The 23,229-nt window shown below is 39.3% G+C and overlaps 1 protein-coding gene across 2 annotated transcripts in view; it reads left to right on the top strand.

Annotated features, from left to right (window-relative positions):
- The window catches only part of LOC126368237 (serine/threonine-protein phosphatase 6 regulatory ankyrin repeat subunit A), a 67,851-nt gene that overhangs the window by 40,760 nt on the left and 3,862 nt on the right, over positions 1 to 23,229 (top strand). Inside the window, exons 4-18 of one of the 2 annotated variants that reach the window (XM_050012144.1) lie at positions 284 to 400; positions 1,961 to 2,053; positions 3,147 to 3,360; positions 3,869 to 4,065; positions 8,490 to 8,588; positions 10,222 to 10,366; positions 10,836 to 10,993; positions 11,405 to 12,632; positions 13,173 to 13,372; positions 13,737 to 14,273; positions 14,346 to 14,552; positions 14,636 to 15,329; positions 15,492 to 15,590; positions 16,679 to 16,890; positions 23,041 to 23,169. In XM_050012144.1, coding sequence (XP_049868101.1) covers positions 284 to 400; positions 1,961 to 2,053; positions 3,147 to 3,360; positions 3,869 to 4,065; positions 8,490 to 8,588; positions 10,222 to 10,366; positions 10,836 to 10,993; positions 11,405 to 12,632; positions 13,173 to 13,372; positions 13,737 to 14,273; positions 14,346 to 14,552; positions 14,636 to 15,329; positions 15,492 to 15,590; positions 16,679 to 16,890; positions 23,041 to 23,169 — 4,329 coding nt within the window. Of the gene's footprint in view, positions 1 to 283; positions 401 to 1,960; positions 2,054 to 3,146; positions 3,361 to 3,868; positions 4,066 to 8,489; positions 8,589 to 10,221; positions 10,367 to 10,835; positions 10,994 to 11,404; positions 12,633 to 13,172; positions 13,373 to 13,736; positions 14,274 to 14,345; positions 14,553 to 14,635; positions 15,330 to 15,491; positions 15,591 to 16,678; positions 16,891 to 16,930; positions 17,152 to 23,040; positions 23,170 to 23,229 lie in introns of both variants that reach the window. The other variant, XM_050012143.1, reaches the window with a different exon arrangement.

Here is a 23,229-nt window from a genome sequence, read left to right as displayed (position 1 = left end):
AAGAAACGTAGAAGGCGTCTAAAAAGGGTACATTGAAGCAATTCATCTAAAAAAGCAATATTGCAACTTGACTTTTGCTTATATTTAATTAACTGCGCAGTGTGCCTGTGTTTCACAAATAAATCAATTTGTATTTGACAATTAATTGTCAATAGCGATATTGCTTTTTCAGACGAATTACTTACTTCAATATGGTTTTTTATACCCCTTGTTCTGGCAGCTATCATTCTTATCAAGCTGTATTTTATAAAATTGCGTATTTTGTATGTTGTTTTATACACAGAGTCGTCAACAAACAGCAGTCCACCTGGTGGCCAGCAGACAGACTGGCACAGCTACCAGCATCCTGCGAGCCCTGCTCACAGCCGCGGGGAAGGACATACGTCTCCGACCTGATGGGGTGAGTGCTTGTATTAAATAGAACTAAATACATAAATACATTGTTTTAAGTTTAAGTTTTAAGTATAATTAAAACACATAATAACGGGTTCTTACCGCGATTGACTGCCGATATTTCGACACTGTTGCAAGTGCCATGATCACGGGATGACGTGATGACGGGATGATGGGCGAGTCTTATATCCCTGCTTTAAACGCGGGAAGAACCCGTTATTAGTGTTTTAATTACACAAATACAGCCAGATATAATGAGTACCCAATGAGACTCCCAGGTTGAGCTTGAAGAGTTAGAGGTGTAAATGTCGATTCAGAATTCAAATTGTTTTTCTTCTTTTTTTCTTTTTTGTTATGTTAAAAGTTCAAAAACCAGAAGTCGGTTGCTGATTACCCTTGCTGGCTACAAATAAACTCGTGGTCATCAATATTTTCTTAGATTTTTATAGGTCGATGAACCTTCATAGTTAAATTTCGTCAACCGCTACGCAACTGAAACAGGAATGTCTGCAAAATTGTAAATTACATGACGCTCTACGATGCCGGTTCGAAGCAATAAATTTTGAACTTTACTGTTATGAGTATGGGGTCGTGATCGGTTGTGAGTGGTAGTAGGATGGTCGGGATGCAGATCGCGTGCAGCGGCGGCCGCCTGGCACCACCACGCGCCGCGGCGAGATACTACCCCCGAAACAACGCCCTCAACCGCCGGTAAACAAAGCCCCCTCCAACAAACTACTATTCAATAAAGCAATAAAAAGTTTTAAAACTCCCGAATAAGGCGGGCCTTCACGTAACACACCACACCATCTTGACGAATATTAATTGCAGCAACCGAAACGGCGGACGCCGGCCCAAGGCTGCTGCTAAGGACATTCCGGCACTCCGCGACGGCCCACCCCCCCGCGAATAGAAACTAGCTAATTATCCGGCGAGCTTTAGCCCCCGCAAACGTCACAACGCGAATTTACAATGCAAATCACTCGCGGAATATTAGTTACAACGTCACCGCTAAAATTCAAAATTACTAATTTTAATACAATACGTCTCAGTCGGTCCTTGGGCACGACCAAAGGAAGGCAGCTCTGCCATGTCTCAGCCGCGTCCTTTGTGTCGGTAGTGGCGCAATGGCCGAGCAAGTACGTATCATCCTGTGAGCACTTGGCGTTAACGACTAGAATCGCTTTGTATCTATTCAATCGACTGAGCACGATAGTCGATCGATTTTGTGTTTTGTCGAACCGCCTACGAAAATTGGTATGACTTTACGTTGCAAATTGTCTGTGGTGTCACAGTTTGGAAGCGATTCGTGCAGTGGTATTCCGCAACTAGCGTGAGTTGGTGTCTAGTCAGAGCCAGTCCACCGCATGGAGAGTGCGGCCCCACCATGGCGGAGGGGCGGGAAGCACCGCGGAGTGCTAACCTGAGCACGCGCTCCGTGCGGAGCCCTCCCGCCAACCTCCAAGTCAAAGATCTCCAGAAACTAGAGCTCAGCTTCATCGAGCTCAACAAGGAGCGCGCCAAACAAAAGGAATGGAAAAAGCTAATTCGCGACATGGTGTTCCAGAGGGGGAAGATCCCGCTACTGCTGGCGGTGGAGGCCGGCAACCAGAGTATGGTACGCGAGCTGCTCAGCGCGCAGACCGCCGAGCAACTCAAGGTAAGTCAAACGCCTGACTGCAATATACAGGCAATGTGTTTATCGCCTGATCATTCGCTACTAGCGATGAGCATTAAAACGTGATTGCTTGTCATATTGCGCCAGGCGAGTAACAGACAGTTTGCGCCGCGTCGTCACTGAATTGCAACATGCAGTCGACGTTACGATGGATCGCTGCTTTTATTATTTTGTAACACATTTAAAGGAACATTTAATCTAATTTTGCTCCAATCCATTTCTATCTGTAGGTAATATCAATTTGAACACCAAAATCAATACATTTCAACAACATTTTTGGAAAGTTTTGTAAGAGTTTTCTTTGGTTTTGTCACGCGACGGTGACATTACATGCATTTCGAGAGACAACGCTCTCTTTCGGAAAGTTTGCTAGCCTGTTACAATAGTGAACTAGTTTTACTTCAGAAGAAAAGTGAGAGAATTTAAGTAATTCCTTTACAATGAAAAAGAAAACTGTGTACAAAGACGTGGACGAAGAAATGACATCGATTCCTCCGTTTATCTACAAACTTTGTCTTTTGATTAGATTTTTTTTACATCTTTTTCTCATTACTTACAACAAAGTTCATGACAGTTTTGAAAGATCTGCTTGAGAATTTATTGATCAAGTTAACTTTTTGTTTTCGCTTATTTTACGTGCATTCAAACTAAAGTAATGCACTGATAATTCTAGCCTTCTCAGATTTTCTTCCGTCTCCACCCACTTTACATTTCTCTTAAATATCCCCTTTGCTCTTTACATTATTACTTACCAGTATTTTATTTTTCTCCATGTTATTAGTCACGTATGCTTTCTTGTTAAGTATATCCCGTAACACATGTTTTATTAAACTTTTTCAATTTACTACAACACTGCACTCTTTGCTTTATTGCCATGACAAAATCATACAACTCCTTACCCAGTTCAAGTAACTGTTTCTCGTCTATTTATTTATCATTATTAATGTAATGAGGTAACAGAGCAGATGTTCAAACATAATAGCAAAATCATTATCTTTACGATCATCTTCTTCATTAGCATCATCATCATCAAACATACCATTAATAGTTTTATTAAAAAAAGACCCAACTCCAGGCGTCGACTCCTGCCGGCGACACGGCCCTGCACCTAGCAGCCAGGAGACGTGACGTAGACATGGCGAGGATCCTGGTAGACTATGGGGCCCTGGTAGATGCTGTCAACGGCGCTGGTCAAACCCCCCTACACATCGCCGCCGCGGAGGGAGATGAACCTCTGGTCAAATATTTCTACGGAGTCAGAGCTAATGCTGGCATTGCTGATAATGAAGGTATGACACTTGTTATTGTTTTATGAGATTTTATAAAAGCAGATCGTTTGTATCATGTCATGAGAGCAAGCTACAGAGACTCCAAAAGATCGCGAGGTGTGGAAATTCAACAACAGGGGACAAAAAGATTAAAAGAAGAAAATCATTTGTATCAACGAGATAACTTGATTCTTTTAAATATCTGTATCTAAGTTTCCGGAGTAGCGTGTACCTGTAGTTTAAGCTTGTAACCAAATCAAAATTAAGCTTGAGCGAAGTATGTCGTTAAATGTTCCTAAAAATAGAGATTTACAAACGTACAACCCTGGATGCATTTCTCTCACTTCTTCGTTTCACGTTAAAAAGTGTTCAAAGGTAAACATTTGTTCTTTTCTCCTTTTATAAAAGATTCATCCCCAAATAGCTTAACATTGCATTTTACACTACTTAGCACTATTGTTGGAGTGCCCATACATGCTTTAATAGAGAAAACATTTTAAAATAACTTCACATCAATCTACCCTTCCAGATCGGACTCCAATGCATTTAGCAGCAGAGAACGGACACGCGGGCATCATCGAGCTTCTAGCTGATAAGTTCAAGGCATCCATTTTCGAGAGGACCAAGGACGGAAGCACTCTCATGCACATTGCTTCCCTCAACGGACACGCGGATTGCGCCATGATGCTCTTCAAGAAAGGAGTGTACCTTCACATGCCAAATAAGGTACCTTTTTTTGCTTGCTTTATCTTTAACTATGAGGTCTAAGATAACTATAATAACATATTATTCATCTATGGATCTATCATCTGGTCGCCGCTTATTTAAATGCCCAAATCAAGTGTCAATCAAATGAGTGACTGAGAGAAGTTAGTGGGAACTGTTGCTGGAGTAGTTGCTTGAACTCTTCTGACGGAATGTCTTCATTTCAAACTTGATGCTGGAACACAAAATGTCAGTTTTTAAATTCAATTTTAATGTTCATCCTGTTCAGATTTTTGATTGTCATCTCAAATATCCTCACTTCGGATCCTATTGGTATTAGTTAATACTAATATAGCTAATAATAGGAGTGAAGTGATCCGAAGGGAGTTTCATGTCTAGAGGAATATTAGGCCCCTGCGTAGTTTTTTTTTAGGCGTATTATTTAAGTTTACTAGGTTGTTAGTGACATCGTAACTAATACTAAGAAGACAACGGAAAAATCCACTTGATATCAACTCAGAACCATGATCTGAATCAACCTTCGAAGTTTTCGTTACGATGTCACTAACACCCTGTATACTTCTGAATGTTAGCTTATCAATAATGTCGTGGTACTTACGATCCTTCTCTCTCTCTCTCTTTATTTAAGAGCTTCGCTCTTGTCGGTGGAGTAATCGCCATTCCTCTCTTCTTCCCGCCAAAACCTTCACCTCCTGATACGACACAACCTGCACCTTCTCTTTTATTTGTTTCATAAATGTTCTCCTGGGTCTACCCCTACCTCTCTTCCCTTCAATTTTTTCTTACATAATATATAATAGATTTAAAAGGTAACTAGATAATGTTTTTAATTAAAAATGTTAGAAAAGAATTGAAATCGGAAATAAATGTCTAAGTACAAAACACGTTCCATTTATTGCAGGGTAAAACAATTTCGCGAGGTGGTTTTTATGTTATGTAATTTTCTATAACCTTGGGTACCTCGTGGCAAACAGCTTCGGTGCAGAAGAAAAAATCGTTAGATAACATCTAAGTATTTAGTTCTTTAAAATGCTTCCAAAAAGTTTTGGTAGCGCCAAATTTTTGAAGTCCACTGATAAGGTCTTGCTACTTTTTATCTTTCCCAGAATAACAAAAAAAGGAAGTAAAGTATCTTTTTAATAGTTTGCACCGTGAAGAAACCCAACTTCCCGAGAAATGCATTTTCGGAGGTAGGTGACCTAACCTGTACTGGGCTAGTTTTCCCTTTACGGGTTGGAAGGTCCGACAGGCAGTCGCTTCTATAAAAACCGAACCTGTCAAATCTTTAAGTTAGGTAAAACGGCTAGGTAGATGATGATGATGATTTGCATACGTTGTCGATATAAATATAACAGTAGGGTCAATTTAATATTAGATAAAATTTAATGACACCGTCAGAATCATAATAAACTGGTGCCAGCAAGGAAAATGAAATCTTATAACTAAGTAGGTATGTGCTTAAAGAAACGTCAGATAATGATCCATTAAAATGGACCTATACTATATTAGTACCAACGGAGTGACCATCACAAACTGGATTTATTTTTAACTAGGTATCTTTTTATAGATAATTGATGTCGCGTGGTTTCCGGGATTTATACCCGTTAAATGCCTTGATGGCGATAGGCTCGCCCATATTACCATAGCTGTACTGTCACATCTCTGTCTACCTGTGTCTGCCTTCGGGAATACAATTGAAATGAAATAGTGGAAGTGAGAAGTTTTGTATCTCTGACTATTATCGCGGGACCTCCGCTATTAAAACTTTATTAAAAGGCTTCCTTCACTGGAAGTCACGTTGGGTGTTTATTCGAAGCCGTACATTAAGTACTTTACTGCTAGTTTTTTTTTTTTTTGTTTGGTATTGATAATTTATTTTATCGTGATATTACGTTATGTTATATTTTTATTTACTGTACAACCATAATCGGAATTAAGTATACCAATTTCGTTTTTAAAATACATAAAAACGCTGCAATTACAAATTATCTCTTTAGTACAAAATTATACGCGGCCTATTTATAATCACATTTTTAGAAATTCGGACACGGCTCGAGGTACTTTCTCATTGAGAATTTCTAATCTAAGTAAGTCACGGGGGTGGAACCTTGAAAACGCCGGAAACGAAGCCGTTAGTCATGAAAACGTGGTTAGGTGACTTTTGTACGACCTTAAATATTGAGTATAAAATCGCCTTATAGTGAAAATCACGTACATTTTTGAAAAATAACACTGACAAATATGATTTTTGTTAACAACACCTCGCAACAGACAAGTTAGTTGCAACCCAGGTAAAACTGAGTGGTCTCAATTTTTTACTCTGAATGAGATTAAAAACTAGAAACTCAACTGTAGCCGGCAGCCCTGTTGAGTGTTCGTAAATTTTGACAGTTCTCCAAATTGCTATAAAATGTGGAGAAAAAGAAAAGCGGCCAGTTGTAAAAAGGCAGTTGTTCTACTGGCTTAAAATCAAAGCCACAGTGCACTCATCATCATCATCACCAGCCCACTAACGTCCCCACTGCTGGAGCACGGGCCTTCCCTATGGATGGATAGGAAGATCGGGCCTTAAATAACCACGCGGTCCAAGTGCGGATTGGTGGTTATTAACGACTGCTAATGCAGCCGGGACCAACGGCTTAACGTGCCTTCCGGAGCACGAAGGAGCTCGAGATGAAAACTTTTTTTTTGTGGTCACCCATCCTATGACCGACCTTTGCGAAAGTTGCTTAACTTCAACAATCGCAGACCCAGCGCGTTAACCGCTGCGCCACCAAGCTCCTCCACAGTGCACTATTCAATATTAATTCATAATTTTCCACTGCATTCGCTTAGCGCTTGAAGGCGCAAGGCAATCATTTCTTATGTTACAAGCTATCACGCGATCCTCAAGTTACACATTACTATGGCTACATTTTTTCAACCGTAAGATTTTTAATGAACTTTGTTTCGAGCCGATGGTGTTTTATGTAGCTTTGGTTTTATAAACTGTATACCTCTGCTTACCCCTTTGGAGATATGAGCGTGATACTACGTCATATTGTTGTTGTTTTTGGTATTTATGCAATATTTTTGTGATCAATGTCCAGAGTCTTATTAATTCTGCATTTGATTTAGAAATGTGAATTTGTATCGGATTCTCTATTTCATATTCTCCTAATCCTTTCATGATCTACTCGTCTTCTAAATCCTTGCATATTTTTCAAAATCTTCTTCGTTATTATTTTGAACGTCAGTGTGGTTACTCATAAATTATTATTTACTGCTTTTATATATGTATATTTATAGATTTTCTATTTTCCTTTTTTTTTTGTGTCTTGAATGTACTCCGAGGTTACTCTTATATCCTTTTTTTTTTATTTTATTTTTTTTTTTTTTTAAAGGAAGAATTGTTAATGGTTCTGTTTTTATAATGAAGTGTCATCGTCTGAATCTCTTGAGTTGCTTATTATTAGGTATTTTGTGTGTACTATTTATATAAGTAGGTATATATGCTAGGTTATGTATATAGGTTAGGTATATATTATATTTGTAAGTATTTTATATATTTATTTGCATGTATTTGTTGTTAAGTTGTATGCATAGTTTGTACCCGCAATCTTTCAATTTTTTATTTTTTTTTACCTTTTTCCTCACCTTATGGTTGTCTGGAAGAAATCGCTTTAAGCGATAAGGCCGCCATTTGCCATGTACTTAGTTAAGAGACTTTTTTGTAATTATTTCTTTTTATTTTGGTGCAATAAAGTGTATTTGTATTTGTATTGTATTGTATTGTCTTCTAAGAACTGGGGAAGAAATGGCCTCTTCGAAGCAATTCATCTAAGAAAGCAATATTGCTATTTGGCATTTGTTTGCATTGCGCACTGACTGTTATATGCGCAAATGTCAAATTGCAATATTGCTTTAGATGAATTGCTTCGATGTGGCCATTTTAACCCCCTGGTGGTCTTCGTCCTATTATAAACTTTTAATATGTAAGTATGTTCCATTTTTATTCTGTTAGGTAAGTACAATCAAAGAGCAAAAGTGCAGTCAGCGAACCCAGAGAATTATTTGTAAACAGTGAAATTGTAAACCATTAGTCATCATAAAATAAATGTTTTTGTAGGTGTCTTTGCAAGAAACTGATTGGACTTTTACACTTTGTCGATGAGTTCATGTATAGCATCTATATACGTTTTAAGGGTTCTGTACCTACCGTAACGGGACCCTATTGTTATAAATATATAATATATAATGGTTTTTAACCCGGAAAATACACTTTAAGGGGACGAAAAGGGGATGAAAACTTTCCCTTGTCAAGTAAATTACTAAGCCCGTCACTCACCTACATGATTACAGCATTTAGGTATAGCGTTTAACGTATTTTTTTTTGCAAAGAGCGAGAAATTAAAAGGTTAATTCCCTCATTTGTCACGTTTCAGGACGGAGCCAGGAGTATACACACTGCAGCACGATACGGCCACGTGGGGATCATAAACACGCTACTACAGAAAGGAGAAAGTGTAGATGTTACTACCAATGTGAGTAGTTAGTACAGTATCCTTGATCCAGTACTTATTCCGAACATCCTAAAGTTAAAAGCAGACAATTCTGAAAAAAGGAGAAGAAATTAACATCCCGGATACTTCATACAATAAACCTCGTTTTACACAGACACTACACATTGACGTTATCGTACACGCGCATCTGTGTGTGTGACGTCCGACGCCTCAAATAAGACCAAGGGCGGGTGAGGTAAACCTAGCTCAGCCGCTGGTGGGGAGCAGAGAGTTGCCGTTCTATACGTAGTATTATTTCTTATTCTAAGCCTTAGGGCCAGAGTAAGAGTGCTCTAAACCAGCGAGCATATATGAAGTCTTTGATAAGAGTGGAAGAAGCGAACGCCGTGTACGTTTAAGTAGTACATGAAAATTCCGTGACGTCTGCCTACCCCTACGGGAAATAGGCGTGGTCCTATGTATGTATGTGTGTAATTTTACCTTTAATATTGACCCTAAAACGACGAATGTGGATAGCATCGTCATTTTGTCCACACCATAGTTATAGGTACAGTCATGAGCAATATCATGTACCCACTTTAAAACTCTGTCGCACTATCATATTTGACATTTAATGAGACTTACGGTTTAAATTGTCAAGAAAGTTAATGTGACATGGTTTCAAAGTGTATACTATACATATTAGTACTCGTGACCGTACGGTCACGAGTTAAGGGACTGTACAGTCCCTTACAACATTATCCTCTTTTCTTTAAGTATTTGAATTCTTGTTTTAATTTAACCCCAATCAAGATAGTAAATGTCATTATAAAAAACCTATTCAAAAACAATTGAATGAATAAACAGAAAACAATTCGGAAAAACGTTCATTAAAATATCGTAAAAAAAGAGTTATTTTACGAAAAAACTTATTTAAAGCCTTAAGAATCATTGTAAAACTGGCTGTATTCCAAGTTGCATCCCATTCTAAATTGCACCCCATTGCAACGCTGCAAGTTACAATTTGCGAGACAACCACCCATTGGTAATGTGCGCCATTAGTAAATATGAATTCTTGCTATTGTGATTTATCGAGGCAACTCGGTTCATAAAACCAAATTTAGTTTCGATCTGCAGCCAAGTCTGACAGACCAGTCAAATTTGGATGACAAAAACAATAATTAAAAAAATAATAAACACAATGTTATTCGATATTTAAACTGACCACAGTTCAGTTGATTATTCTACTTACTACTAGATCTCTTGAACTATTTTCTTTATGAGTGGGTATATATATCACACTACACGTCTGCCTACCCGTACGGGGGATATAGGCGTGATGTTAAGTTATTGATGATAAGTTATATTTTTTCACTAAATTACAATAATGTTTCTTTTTAATGACAATTTATTGATATTTTTTTGACGTGGGCTTTATTAACTTCTTGGCCGGGGACAATTTATTGGAGTCTTCAAAAAATACTTGAAAACACCAAATCTTTCAATCAGTATCGGCAACTCCAATAAATAATAATAATATTTTTTTATTAATCAAAGCATAATGTAAATTGTTTAACAGTGAGCCCTGCTCTAGAGTTCACCCTGTATCGCAGTTGCCCAAGTGCCTCAGGTAAATTAAACAAATGCTCAAACCATTTCTGGTATGCCATTACAGGATAACTATACCGCTCTCCACATAGCAGTGGAGTCGTGCAAGCCGGCAGTAGTAGAGACTCTGCTGGGGTACGGAGCTGATGTCCACGTGAGAGGAGGCAAGCAGCGGGAGACGGCGCTGCATATCGCCGCTAGGATACCTGAAGGTAAACATTCACATAGCAATGAACTCCTTCAGTAAGTCACGTCAGTCAAATTAAGTATGAAAGACGAGGTAGATCCCGATGACGATGGTATGACGATCTTAGAAGTACACTGCACAGATCTTACTGCACAAATTGGTGGCAGTCTGCCAAAGGTTGTGGGAAATGGGAAGCTGAAAGGTTAGGTTATTGTTTTACTCAGTAGTAAAACAATTAAGAAATATAGATAATATTTATTATTAGAACAACACAGATAAATACAGATTAATACAGGTTAATTATAGTAGAGACAGGCAGATATGTCAAATCCGTAATTCCATCATCCAATTTTGAGTATTCCGAAGACGCTACAACCAAGTAATGAAACAGAATCGAAAGAATCGAAATTTCTACTGTAGCAAAAATTATTACCCATCTAGTCGAAGATTTGCAATAGAATGTTAATAAACAGCCAAAGATTATTATATTTCAGGTGATAAATGTGCGTTGATGCTGCTGAAGTCAGGAGCAGGGCCAAACAAAGCCACAGAAGATGGTATGACGCCGGTACACGTGGCAGCCAAGTTTGGAAACCTCGGAACACTGCTACTCTTGTTAGAAGACGGCGGAGACCCTTTGAGGAAAACCAAGGTATCATTCAACGTTTTACTGTGTAGCGTGTAAGGGTGGTATTAATAAACTAATCTCAGCTCAGACTGCCCTCAAGATCATGTCAATTTGACAGTTCTGGACAGTCTCAGCTGAGATTAGTTTATTAATACCACCCTAAGAAAAAGCAAGGGACTTGAGCCTCGAAATGAAGTCATATAACCTCGAGAAAAATAAATACTTATTATAAAAAGATTTGATATATAAAAAATCTTATTTGAACATTTTTAACTAGGGTTACTTATTATAACATAACATAGCAATACGCCTATATCCCCGAGGGAGTAGACAGAGATGTATAATATATACACCCAATTCCCGAAAGCTATGTTTAAGTCCCATATTATAATAACCATGTTTCAACTAGGATTATTCATATTGCTTTTATTTCAGTCCGGTGAAACCCCTCTTCACATGGCGTGTCGAAGTTGTCAGCCAGATGTGGTCCGGCACCTCATAGAGTTCGTCAAAGACAGTAAAGGCGAAAGTGTTGCTACTTCATATATCGACACGGTCGACGAAGATGGCGCCAGTGCCTTACATTATTCGTGCAAAATTACCAAAGAAGAAGTCAAAATACCTTCAGCAGACAGAGAAGTTGTGAAATGTCTTATTGAAAATAATGCTGATGTCAACTTACAAACAAAGCACAACCACGAATCGGCATTCCACTTCTGTGCAATGGCTGGTAACAATGAGGTCATGGTAGAAATGCTCCAACACATGTCAGCTTCTGACGTCGGAAGAGCGTTGAACAGGCAAAACTCTATAGGCTGGACTCCTTTGCTTATCGCTTGTCACCGAGGGCACATGGAACTTGTCAACACTTTGCTCTCTAACCATGCTAGAGTGGACGTATTCGATATCGAAGGTCGCTCAGCTTTACACTTGGCTGCTGAACACGGCTATTTGCAAGTTTGTGACGCGTTGTTAACAAATAAAGCCTTCATTAACTCAAAAGCAAGAAACGGTCGAACGGCTCTGCATCTAGCCGCGATGAACGGTTATACACATTTAGTGAAGTTTCTAATAAGAGACCACAATGCTGTGATAGACGTTCTCACGTTAAAAAAGCAGACCCCTTTACATTTAGCTGCAGCCAGTGGTCAGATAGAAGTGTGTAAACTTCTACTTGAGCTTGGCGCTAATATTGATGCCACTGATGAATCGGGTGAAAAGCCTATACATGCAGCGGCGCAGAATAACAATTCTGAAGTAGTGCAGCTATTTCTACAGCAACATCCTAACTTAGTAATGGCGACAACAAAGGATGGCAATACTTGTGCTCACATTGCTGCAATTCAGGGTTCAGTGAAAGTGATTGAAGAACTGATGAAGTTTGATAGGACTGGTGTTATAAGTGCGCGGAATAAACTTAATGACTCTACAGCGTTGCAATTAGCTGCTGAAGGAGGTCACGCGGACGTAGTAAGGACTTTAGTAAGAGCTGGTGCGTCGTGTACAGACGAGAACAGGCAAGGACTGACGGCTGTGCATCTAGCAGCGCAGTTTGGCCACACCAATGTGTTAGAAGTGATGCGCTCCACTAACACTCTCAGAACGTCGAGCAAAAAGCTTGGACTAACGCCGCTTCATATTGCAGCTTATTATGGACAAGCAGGTTAATTTACTTACTTTTTATTTTAAATCGTGTATAACTTACAAAACAATCTCAATTATTTTCTGAATTAATTGCTAATTTGTAGATACGCAATAATTAAATAGGAAAATATATTGTTATATTCCACTTACCTATTACTTCCAACGACGATCGTAATGATACTTTAAAAAAATCTAATTTATTTAATATGATGAAAAGCAATAGTTACTACGTATACTACGTACATGTTAATAGGTACTACGTTAAGAAATCAATGAATCAATAATTCTTTATATACTTAGGACTTATACAAACGAATAAAATACGCACAACAGGCGATCTTATTGCTAAACAGCAATTTCTGCCAGGCAACCTTAGGGTGAAAGAAGTTGACGTATTGAAGCGCCACAGAAAACGAGGCTCCAGCCTCATTTCAACAATTGATTACTTATTGCTCTACCCACCAACAAAGTATAACCTCCTTCCATTACCAGATTAGTGACAATGTGAAAATCCCAATTCTTTACGAGTAGGTAATATTTAAACATTTTTATTTGACAGAGACTGTAAGAGAACTGTTGTCTCATGTGCCTGGGACGGTCAAATCCGAGGCCCCGACAGGGACGTCTCTAGTGCCAGAACTTGGAGCGGAGTCAGGCCTAACTCCGTTACACCTGGCCGCGTATAATGGCAACGAGAATGTCGTCAGGTTACTGCTTAACTCCGCCGGGGTGCAGGCTGATGCTTCTACTACTGAAAACGTAAGTTCTATGCACATTATAGAAGGTGAGATCGTGGTCAAAAGCAAACACATTTGTAATCAAAAATGTTCAGTTGGTGACAAAAATGTTGCTATAACACTCATGGCCAATAAAGTTTAAACTGTTATACTAGCTTTGTTGCTATACGGATCCAGAAAAGTATTAACAGCAAGATAAAGTACAAGAGGTACATTTCGTGTGTGGTGATCATCATGTTTTATCTAGTAATTTTCTTTGAACGTTATTGCCTTCGTTATGTTTGATCACATTCTTTCAGTTTTATTAACAGAACTGCAGTGTATTCTATGTAACTATGTACTTATTTAGACATTTGATATAATGTTCATCTTTATATACTTTACAGGGATTCAATCCATTACATTTGGCTTGCTTCGGAGGTCACATGTCCATCGTCGGTCTATTACTAAGTAGATCAGCAGAGTTGCTTCAAAGCACAGACAGGCACGGAAAAACTGGTCTTCACATAGCATCAACTCATGGACACTACCAGATGGTTGAAGTATTACTTGGGCAAGGAGCTGAAATCAATGCCACGGACAAAAATGGATGGACCCCATTACATTGTGCCGCAAAAGCTGGTCATCTAAATGTTGTAAAGCTACTTTGTGAATCAGGAGCGTCACCGAAAAGTGAGACCAATCTAAACTGCGCCCCCATCTGGTTCGCTGCGTCAGAGAACCACAACGATGTATTAGAATACTTGCTTCATAAAGAACACGATACCCAGTCACTTATGGATGACAAAAGGTTTGTTTACAACCTCATGGTGTGTTCAAAGAATCACAACAATATTCCCATTGAGGAATTCGTACTGGTGTCGCCGGCGCCTGTTGATACAGCTGCGAAGTTATCCAATATTTATATCATCTTGTCCACTAAGGTTCGTATCTGTCGAACGATCAAGTATGACGTATGAGTCATTGGAATTTATTGCTATTGTTTTCCAAAACAGGAAAAGGAGCGTGCCAAAGACCTCATAGCTGCGGGGAAACAATGCGAAGCGATGGCCACTGAACTGCTGGCGCTCGCCGCTGGCGCTGACTCAGCCGGACACATCCTCACCGCTACTGATAACCGCAATATTGAGTTTTTAGACGTGCTTATAGAGAATGAGCAAAAAGAAGTCATAGCGCACACTGTTGTCCAGAGATATCTTCAGGTAAAAAATAGGTAACTTCAACTGTTTTAGAGAAACTTCCCAAATATTCTACTGTGATGCTAACAACGATTGGTTTGTTTCAGGAACTCTGGAGGGGGGCCCTCAAATGGTCGGGCGTCAGAATCATGTTCCTTTTTTTCGCGTTTATAATTTGTCCACCAGTTTGGCTGGTTTTTTCTCTTCAAGTAGGCCATAAATACAATAAGGTTCCAATAATTAAGTTCATGTCATATTTAACTTCACACATATATCTTATGATATTATTAGCGCTCGTAGCGATAACTCCTATACATAGTTCTATATTCAGGCTGAGTTTAGTACCTAGGTGGTATGAGTGGTTATTGCTCATCTGGTTGAGCGGCCTCCTTCTCTTTGAGCTTACTAATCCTAGTGACAAATCAGGGTTGGGTTGGATCAAAATAGCGGTATTATTGTTAGGAATGATAGGTGTAGCCACTCACGTAGTTGGGTGGATTTTTGTTCAACCGAAGTTCTGGCCGACATTGATGTACTGTAGGAACCAGTGCTTCGCATTATCTTTCCTTTTAGCTTGCGTCCAAATATTGGACTTTTTGTCTTTCCATCACCTATTTGGTCCGTGGGCCATTATCATCGGGGATCTTATGAAAGACTTGGGAAGATTCCTGGCAGTATTGGCGATATTCGTGTTTGGATTCTCTATGCATATAGTGGCGCTTAACCAGCCATTCAGAAACATATACAAACCCGAGGACAGTAAAGTCGCAGCAAGATCGAGAAAGAGACTGTTCGCAGACGGTGAGTCCCTTTTCTTGTCACACTTAATTCATCGTATCATCACCACCATCATTGAATGTTGTAATTTTCATGAAATGTGTTTAGAAAATAATAATAAAGTATTGAAATGTGACCAGCTAAAGAGCCATTGCAAATGTTAATGATGTATTTATTACATAATAGATAATAGTCTACGAACGAAACGACAATATCCATATGACACATCTTGGCAAGACTCGCTGTCTGGCGAGTCGTACCGACGGAAACAAGGGCCCGGAGGACGTAAGTCCGAGTTAGAGACACGATCACTCGTGTTTAGGTCAATTGTATATTTTTACAATAATGTCACACTCCCACGATGATCGCATTATATCTCGATGTGCTTTCGTTCATCTGTCTCCAACAACCATGCATCCGCTCACAAGCTTGAATGTTTTCGTCACATCGAGAATGTTATCATCGTTAATGACTTATTTTCGTTGATGTATTACATTATATTCGTTAGATAACTGTGATTGCTACACGCAACGTGGAATGTGTTAGGCCTCTGTAATATACCTACAAACACGCTTCGCCATAATTTATGGTTTATTTTAAAATTCGATAGCCGAACCGTAAGTTATGGCGCGAGCGGTGATGCGTTGGTTAGAATGTCTGACAATGTTCAACACAGTGCATCTTCTGCTTGGCATCTTGCGCCAGCTTGGACGTATGTTCCAGATATCGATGTCGACACAGAACATGCATTGCGCGTCACAATCCTAGTTTTAGTGGAATGAGTGGCCGACCTCACCGCATTCGATGGAGCAAGTTTATTTGCGCATGCGACTGCTTATGTCCTGCGTTTGTTCACCGGCGTCTTGAGGTATATTGTACTTTATTTGTTCTCGATATGTTTGGCTGTTTGTCCTCGATGTGGCGCCTCGCGCCCACGCTCTACATGTCGCCACCGCTGATTTAAAGGGCGGGGTGGATTGATGCAATGCTGGAAACATTAAAGTTCTCACATGGTCTACCAATGCGGACCCAACTAAAAACACAAACAACAAAACTTTTAAAACATTATGAAACATACCAGTATCACATAATAATACACAAACATGTATCAATCTACCCTGTCTGCTCACTAATGTCAAATTAGTTGATGTTCTAGATTGGTAGACGTCTGGTCTTAGTAACGAGTTTGGCATAGGGGCAGATTGATGCAGACGATTAAACATTTTCAGTTACACAAACACGACACTTAACATGATCAGAATGGTTAGATAATAACTAAACATTGCCGAAGCCTTGCATTGAACTACCTCTACCCTTATCGATGTCGAGTAGTTTTCAAAAAGAACCTGGTCCATTTGCGTGTTGTCTTCTAGCGACGTTGACACCGGTCGAAGCGTTCGAGAAATTGTTCTTCGCCCTTCTCGGCCAGCTCACGCTCTCAGACCTGAACTACATCTCGTCGGTGCGGCCCACGTGGACTGCGAACCTGTTCAAGTTAGTCTTCGGGAGCTACTTGCTGCTGTCTGTCGTGGTGCTTGTAACGCTCCTCATTGCGATGATGTCGGACACTTACCAGCGCATACAGGTAATACGTGGTGTCACCTCGAGCTCGCGTTTGTTCGCAGTGACCATGAACCCGGTGTTCTCGTTCGAGCTGCTGTTCTTTGCGGTGTTCGGACAGACGACCACGGAGCAGACGCGCGTGCACCGCAACGACCCTGACATGCAGCCCCCCTGGACCAACTATCTCTTCAAAATCGTGTTCGGGATCTACATGTTGGTGTCTGTGGTGGTGCTCATCAATCTGCTCATTGCTATGATGTCAGACACCTACCAAAGAATACAGGTAACTGCTGCGTGAAAGGATTTTATACATTTGATTAACACAACAAAAGGGATAATGAACAGGACCAGGGGCCAATTATATCGGGGGTTTCGATAAATAGAAACAGCGAATGTTATTTACGTAGATAATTTTTAGTACTACGTAGATTTGGACATAGCAAACTTGTTTAAGCCATTTACTCTACTCGGGTCTAAAAATAGTTCCCTGTTCCGCTTTCCTCTTTAAAATACCTCTCAAATTATTTTCCGTAATTTCAAGTCGTTGAGCTTGCCTTAAGGCATCGGTAAGGAAATAGCGTAGTAAATAGATGCTATATAAAATCCGTGGAAATAGCTACTTGGTTTTAGGGCTGATATTATCAAATTAGCTCAATAGTATTGCTTCATTACAACTTGCAAACAATTTAAGCTTGAGGTCTACAATCATGCCGAGCTAAACTAGTTCTTTGCGCAATAAAACATTAGGTCTTTTTAGGTTACACTTTATAGAGTACCTATTGAATAAACAATAGTGCACGAATTTGAAGTGAAGTAAAACTATTTATCACACTCGTGTCATAACTCGTGGGTAATTCATATTGAACACCAGCAGATCTTTGTAAATAAGTACATTTAATTTTGTCATATTGAGAGCAACAACATGCAAAATTAAAACGTCGTCACAAAAAAGAGCCACGCTCTTGGCGGTGTAGCATTTCTCTCCATGTTACTTTTTAGGGAAAAATAGGGCAGTGGTTTCTAGTCTTATGCCCCGCTGTATATCTGCCGTGTGTGGGGCAAAAAACGTAACAACTAGAAATAAACAAGTTTTGCTATTTACAACCGAGCCATTTGGTTCGTTAAAATTAAACAAAAAAAAACGATTATGTATTATTCTGTCGATTGCTATAATCTTATACGACTTGAATAGCCCCCTTGTTGTAGATTCCAATTAAACAAAGTCTTATTTGTACTCAAATAAAAAGCGAAGGTTTTAAAGAACGTCTAGGGCCCTGTCCTGAGGTTTTCTTGCAGCTTCTTTTCCCCGGCTATACAGGTTGTGAGAAGCTGCAGTAGTTTTAGGCGGATGAGACGTTCTTTATTTAAAAATAAAGATGCAAAGTGTAACAAAATTAGCTACTGAATAAAGATATTTTTGAATTTGAATTCTCAAAGTCACTAACTGACTGTCTGACTTATCTATCACGTAAACTCAGAACCTAAAAGTGCTAGGCGTTTTTGCATCGCGGTTCCTTTAGGACGTAGATGCTCAGTATTTTGCAAAGTGAAACCCCAAAAATTAAACAGTTTGCATGAAACTTCTATAGTTTTAATGGTTGGGTTTTACGCGAACATAGTCGCGGGTAACAGCTTATAATTAATAAAAATAAGTTTATTCCATATGTAGACGAGAATGATTGCAGGTGTCTTGTCGTGAATAGGCTAGTTTCTGACTAGTCAAATCAGTTACTTTTTACTAAACACCAAAACACAAAATTACTGTAGAATTTGTGTGAAATAGCACAGTGTGACGTCATAGAGAAACGTGAAAAATGTCGGACTTCTTATTACGTTTTTCTTGATTAAAGTTCATAAATAAATTAAATAGAAAAAAGAAAATGTTTTTCGTTAGTTCCAGATCTGTCTTTCTTTAGTATCAGAATTTCATAATTTATCTTGAACCTAGTACGCGACCCAATTATGAACCTTGCTGTAAAGGTATCACGAATGAATTTAAGACTGGTACAAGATAACGTTATCACATAATTATGTTTACTTTAATGCTATCGGCGTGTTTATATGCAGCATAACAGTAATTGGTACAGTTTTGGTATTAAACAAGGTCACACAAGCGCACAGTAAATAGCCCATATATGAATTAATGAAATTACAAATTAAATAACATATATAAGCAGCCTATACACGTCCCACTGCCGGGCACTGGCCTCTTCTCAATCAACCGGTGGTGGTATGGAACATATTCCACCACGCCGCTCCACTGCGAATTGGTGGAGGTGCTTTTTACGGCCAGGACTGGGCGAAGCCTGAACTGGCAAAGCCTGAACTGAATCATCTTACTTTTTTCGGACAATCAAGTGATTCACGCCTGAAAGTCCTCACCAAAGAAAGGACAGTATCACAAAGTGGTTCCGACAATGTCCCCATCGGGAATCGAACCCGGACCTCCAGATCGTGAGCCTAACGTTCTAACCACTCGACCACGGAGGCTGCTAAATTATTATTATTATTATTAATAGCCCGCAATGTCCCAGTGCAAGGCAAAAGCCTCTATTCCCTTCTTCCACTCCTCCCTGTCCCCAGCTTGCTCGTGCCACCGTTAAAAATACAAATTACAAATTAAAAAATATATATAAATTAAATGAATTATTTAATAATTAATCAATTAAATATAAATTCATTTAACATTCAAAAGGATAAAAGAGTGTAGTTACAAACAGATATTTTTTGCTATTTTTATTCTCAATAATTAGCTTTGATTTTTAGTTGCGTCACATTCTTTTAGATTTATCCAATAATTATGTAAGTAATTGGAAATTATCTGTCATTTAATACAACCTGTTAATGTGAAGGATGCAAGAGAAGTATGTCAGGATCGAAGCAAATGATATCTGCTTACTCCGGTGGGAAATAGGCGCGACTTATGTCTATCCAAACTAGACGTATTTAAAAACTGATAGTGAATTCTAACTAAGGATAATGACAACAGAAAAAATACAAACTATTTATATTGCACTCTGTATTATGTCTGGTATTCTCTCAGACGACGTCCTGAGCCGCCCAATTGGGCACCCTCAGGTCTGTCGTCTTAAATCTTGTACCAAGTGAGAGCCCTCAGCGCTCCCCATTTGTCCGGCCAAGTAGTTAATACCGTTTACGGCAAATCTACAATAAGTTCTTCTATGCTGTTCTGGGAGCAAATAAAAAACATAGAACACGTTCAGCTGCTTCTCTTCCCGGGCATGTCGTAAAAACCGACAGAGGGATTGTGTCCTCTAACATGATGGACTAATGTTATGGGCGATAGGCTGATCCCTTATCACCATAAGGTTCATCATATCCATCTTTGGACTTCGTATCAACAGTGGCTGCAAGTTGTCTTTGATTACTTGTGGCTCTGCCCACCCCATTAGGGATTACGGGCGTAAGTTTATGTATGTATGTACAATAAGTCACGTCAAAAAAAAAAAACAACAAAAAAGCTGTAGGCATCTTTAACTAAACCAATAGAAATTTATTTGGTGCAAAATATGTCCCAATTAACACATCCTTTGATAAGAATGAATATTATGACAATGGTTTCCGATTCTTGTATATATGGTGAAGAAATATCCACATTATGCTACGTAATTATGTAGATAAATGAGGCTCTATAAAAATATATAAAATAAAACAAGTTTAAGGGCTTTACGTATTGCATGGATTTTAATTATATTTTATATAACATCTACAATAATCGCCTCATTAATTATGCAATACAAAACCTTGTTTGTCGGTCAATATATTCAAAACTACTCCACGCCTTATTATTAAATCATCAAAGTCATCATTATAAAAAGGAGATCATCGGCTCTCCATACTTTGGCCGGCCCAAATTTGAAAGTGGTTTCGAGTAGATTGCTCTGAACATTTTTTACTATGACACCAAACGTGTATGACCATTAGTTTGGCTTTAATTGGATTTTAAAAAGGTCGATTTTTCATACAATTTGTAAAAAAAAATATTATGTCCGTTTGGAAAAAAAGTGATACAGGCGTATTACAAAGGACCGTTAGAACATTTATTAGTATGGCGCCAAACTTCTATGACCATTATTTTGACGTTTATTGGACTTAACGGAATATAGCAAAATTATTTTTTGGCCGGCACTTTGACTTCTGGGCCGAAATCCGATGATCTCCTTTGCGTAAAAGTTGCATTCCTAATATGATCAAAGTTAATATCTACAATACTATGCCATTGATCGACCCTGTTATTTTATTTTGCGAGCCTAACATGCGCAATGTGAATGGTTGTCTGGAAGAAATCGCTTTAAGCGATAAGGCCGCCATTTGCCATGTACTTAGTTAAGAGACTTTTTGTAATTACATATTTCTTTTTTTATTTTGGTGCAGTGTATTTGTACTGTATTGTATTGTAATGTGATAAAATTAGCGACCAACTCAACCGGAGGTCCCGGGTTCAAATCCCGGTGGGGACACATCCCGAAAATCACTTTGTGATGCCTAGTTTGGCTATAGGACATTACAGGCTGATCACCTGATTGTCCGAGAGTAAGATGATCCGTGCTTCGGATACGTTAAGCCGTTGGTCCCGGTTACTACTAATTACTGATGTAAGTTAGTAGTCGTTACATGAGCCATGTCAGGGGCCTTTGGCGGCTCAATAGTAACCCTGACACCAGGGTTGATGGGCTCGGTAATCCACCTCACAACCCACACTTTATATGTTGGAGTATGTGGTGAAGCTTTGAACAATAAGTAATATAATAAGATTTACAACAGTATAACTTGTGTTTAAATGGTTTCAAACAAACTAGTTTTTGATCTTGACCCCATCATCATCATCAACCCATAAACGTCCCCACTGCTGGGGCACGGGCCTTCCCTATGGATGGATAGGGAAATCGGGCCTTAAACCATCACGCGGGCCCAGTGCAGATTGATGCTTATTAACGACTGCTAATGCAGCCGGGCCCAACGGCTTAACGTGCCTTCCGAAGCACGGAGGAGCTCGAGATGAAAACTTTTTTTTTGTGGTCACCCATCCTATGACCGGCCTTTGCGAAAGTTGCTTAACTTCAACAAACGCAGACCGAGCGCGTTTACCGCTGCGCCACCGAGCTCCACTCATCTTGACCCCATCTTAATTCAAATAATGACAATTTGATAACATATCTTATATATTTTTTTAGCTTTGTAATATCAGTGTTTATGTACATACCTACAGACCTTACCTTAGTTATCCAGGCTAGGTCGGTATACGTATAATAAAAGCGTATTACTAATTCTTGTGGTAAGGTTATGGAACTTTCTTTTAAAGAAGGTAGACATTACGATATGATTATGAGTACAATGGCCCCAATTCCTGCAGACACCTCTTAATTTTATTTTAAGTTATACCCGTCATTTTCTTATCCGCCGAAAAGAAAAGGAACGAATGATTGACAACTGTTAATTTTAAAATGAACGAATAACCCGGGCGAATAAAATAGGCATCTCGCTGGTATGCAACCCGTTTGACGTGTGCTGTCAACGTAATTCTGTCGGGTTATTAACCAATATATAAATTTGGGAGTACCTATGTTATCATTAACAGCACGTTTATAGTATTTATTATTATTATTATTATTATTATTTATTAAGTACACTAGCAGCATAAGCTGATGCGTGTACGTCACTGCACTTGGGTTTTTGTTTTTTTATAATGTTCGTCAAGTCTATTCTTAAATGAGTTCACTGATGGTGCACTGATTACTGACTCTGGAAACTTATTCCATGGGTCCACTACGCGGTTGGGAAGAAAATGTTTTCTGGGGTTGCTTGCACATGGAGGCTTTTTTTTATATATATTTTGCCATTGCCATTTGCCACAAATGGCATTACCTACTTGGCCGAACAAAAGAGGAGCGCTGAAGGCTCTCACCCGGTACAGAATTTTCGACTACAGGCCTGAGGATGCCCAGTTGGGCGCAAAACTCGGCTCAGGGCGTCGTTTGAGAGGATTACAATTCCATCACGTCGACCACGCCGACGGGGTCGGTATCGGGGTCCTGAAGTGTTCGTTGCCGCGAACTAACAGCATTATTTTTGAGAAGCAAGAAGGAAAAGAAAATAAATGGCTTCTTCGTCGTTAATACATAACTCTAACATTTTATACTTCATTTCGCAGGCACAATCAGACATCGAATGGAAGTATGGGCTGTCGAAGTTGATTAGAAACATGCACCGCACCAACACTGCACCGTCTCCCATCAACCTGGTTACCACGTGGCTTATGTGGCTTATTGCCAAGTGTAAGGTAAGGAATGCCGCTTAATGTAGAACAGCCCTCACAGCAGGGTTGATGAGGTTGGTCACC

This window comes from Pectinophora gossypiella, chromosome 7 (genome assembly GCF_024362695.1).
Source record: "Pectinophora gossypiella chromosome 7, ilPecGoss1.1, whole genome shotgun sequence".
Taxonomy (NCBI): Eukaryota; Metazoa; Arthropoda; class Insecta; order Lepidoptera; family Gelechiidae; genus Pectinophora; species Pectinophora gossypiella.
This window is presented reverse-complemented; position numbering and strand designations above follow the sequence as displayed.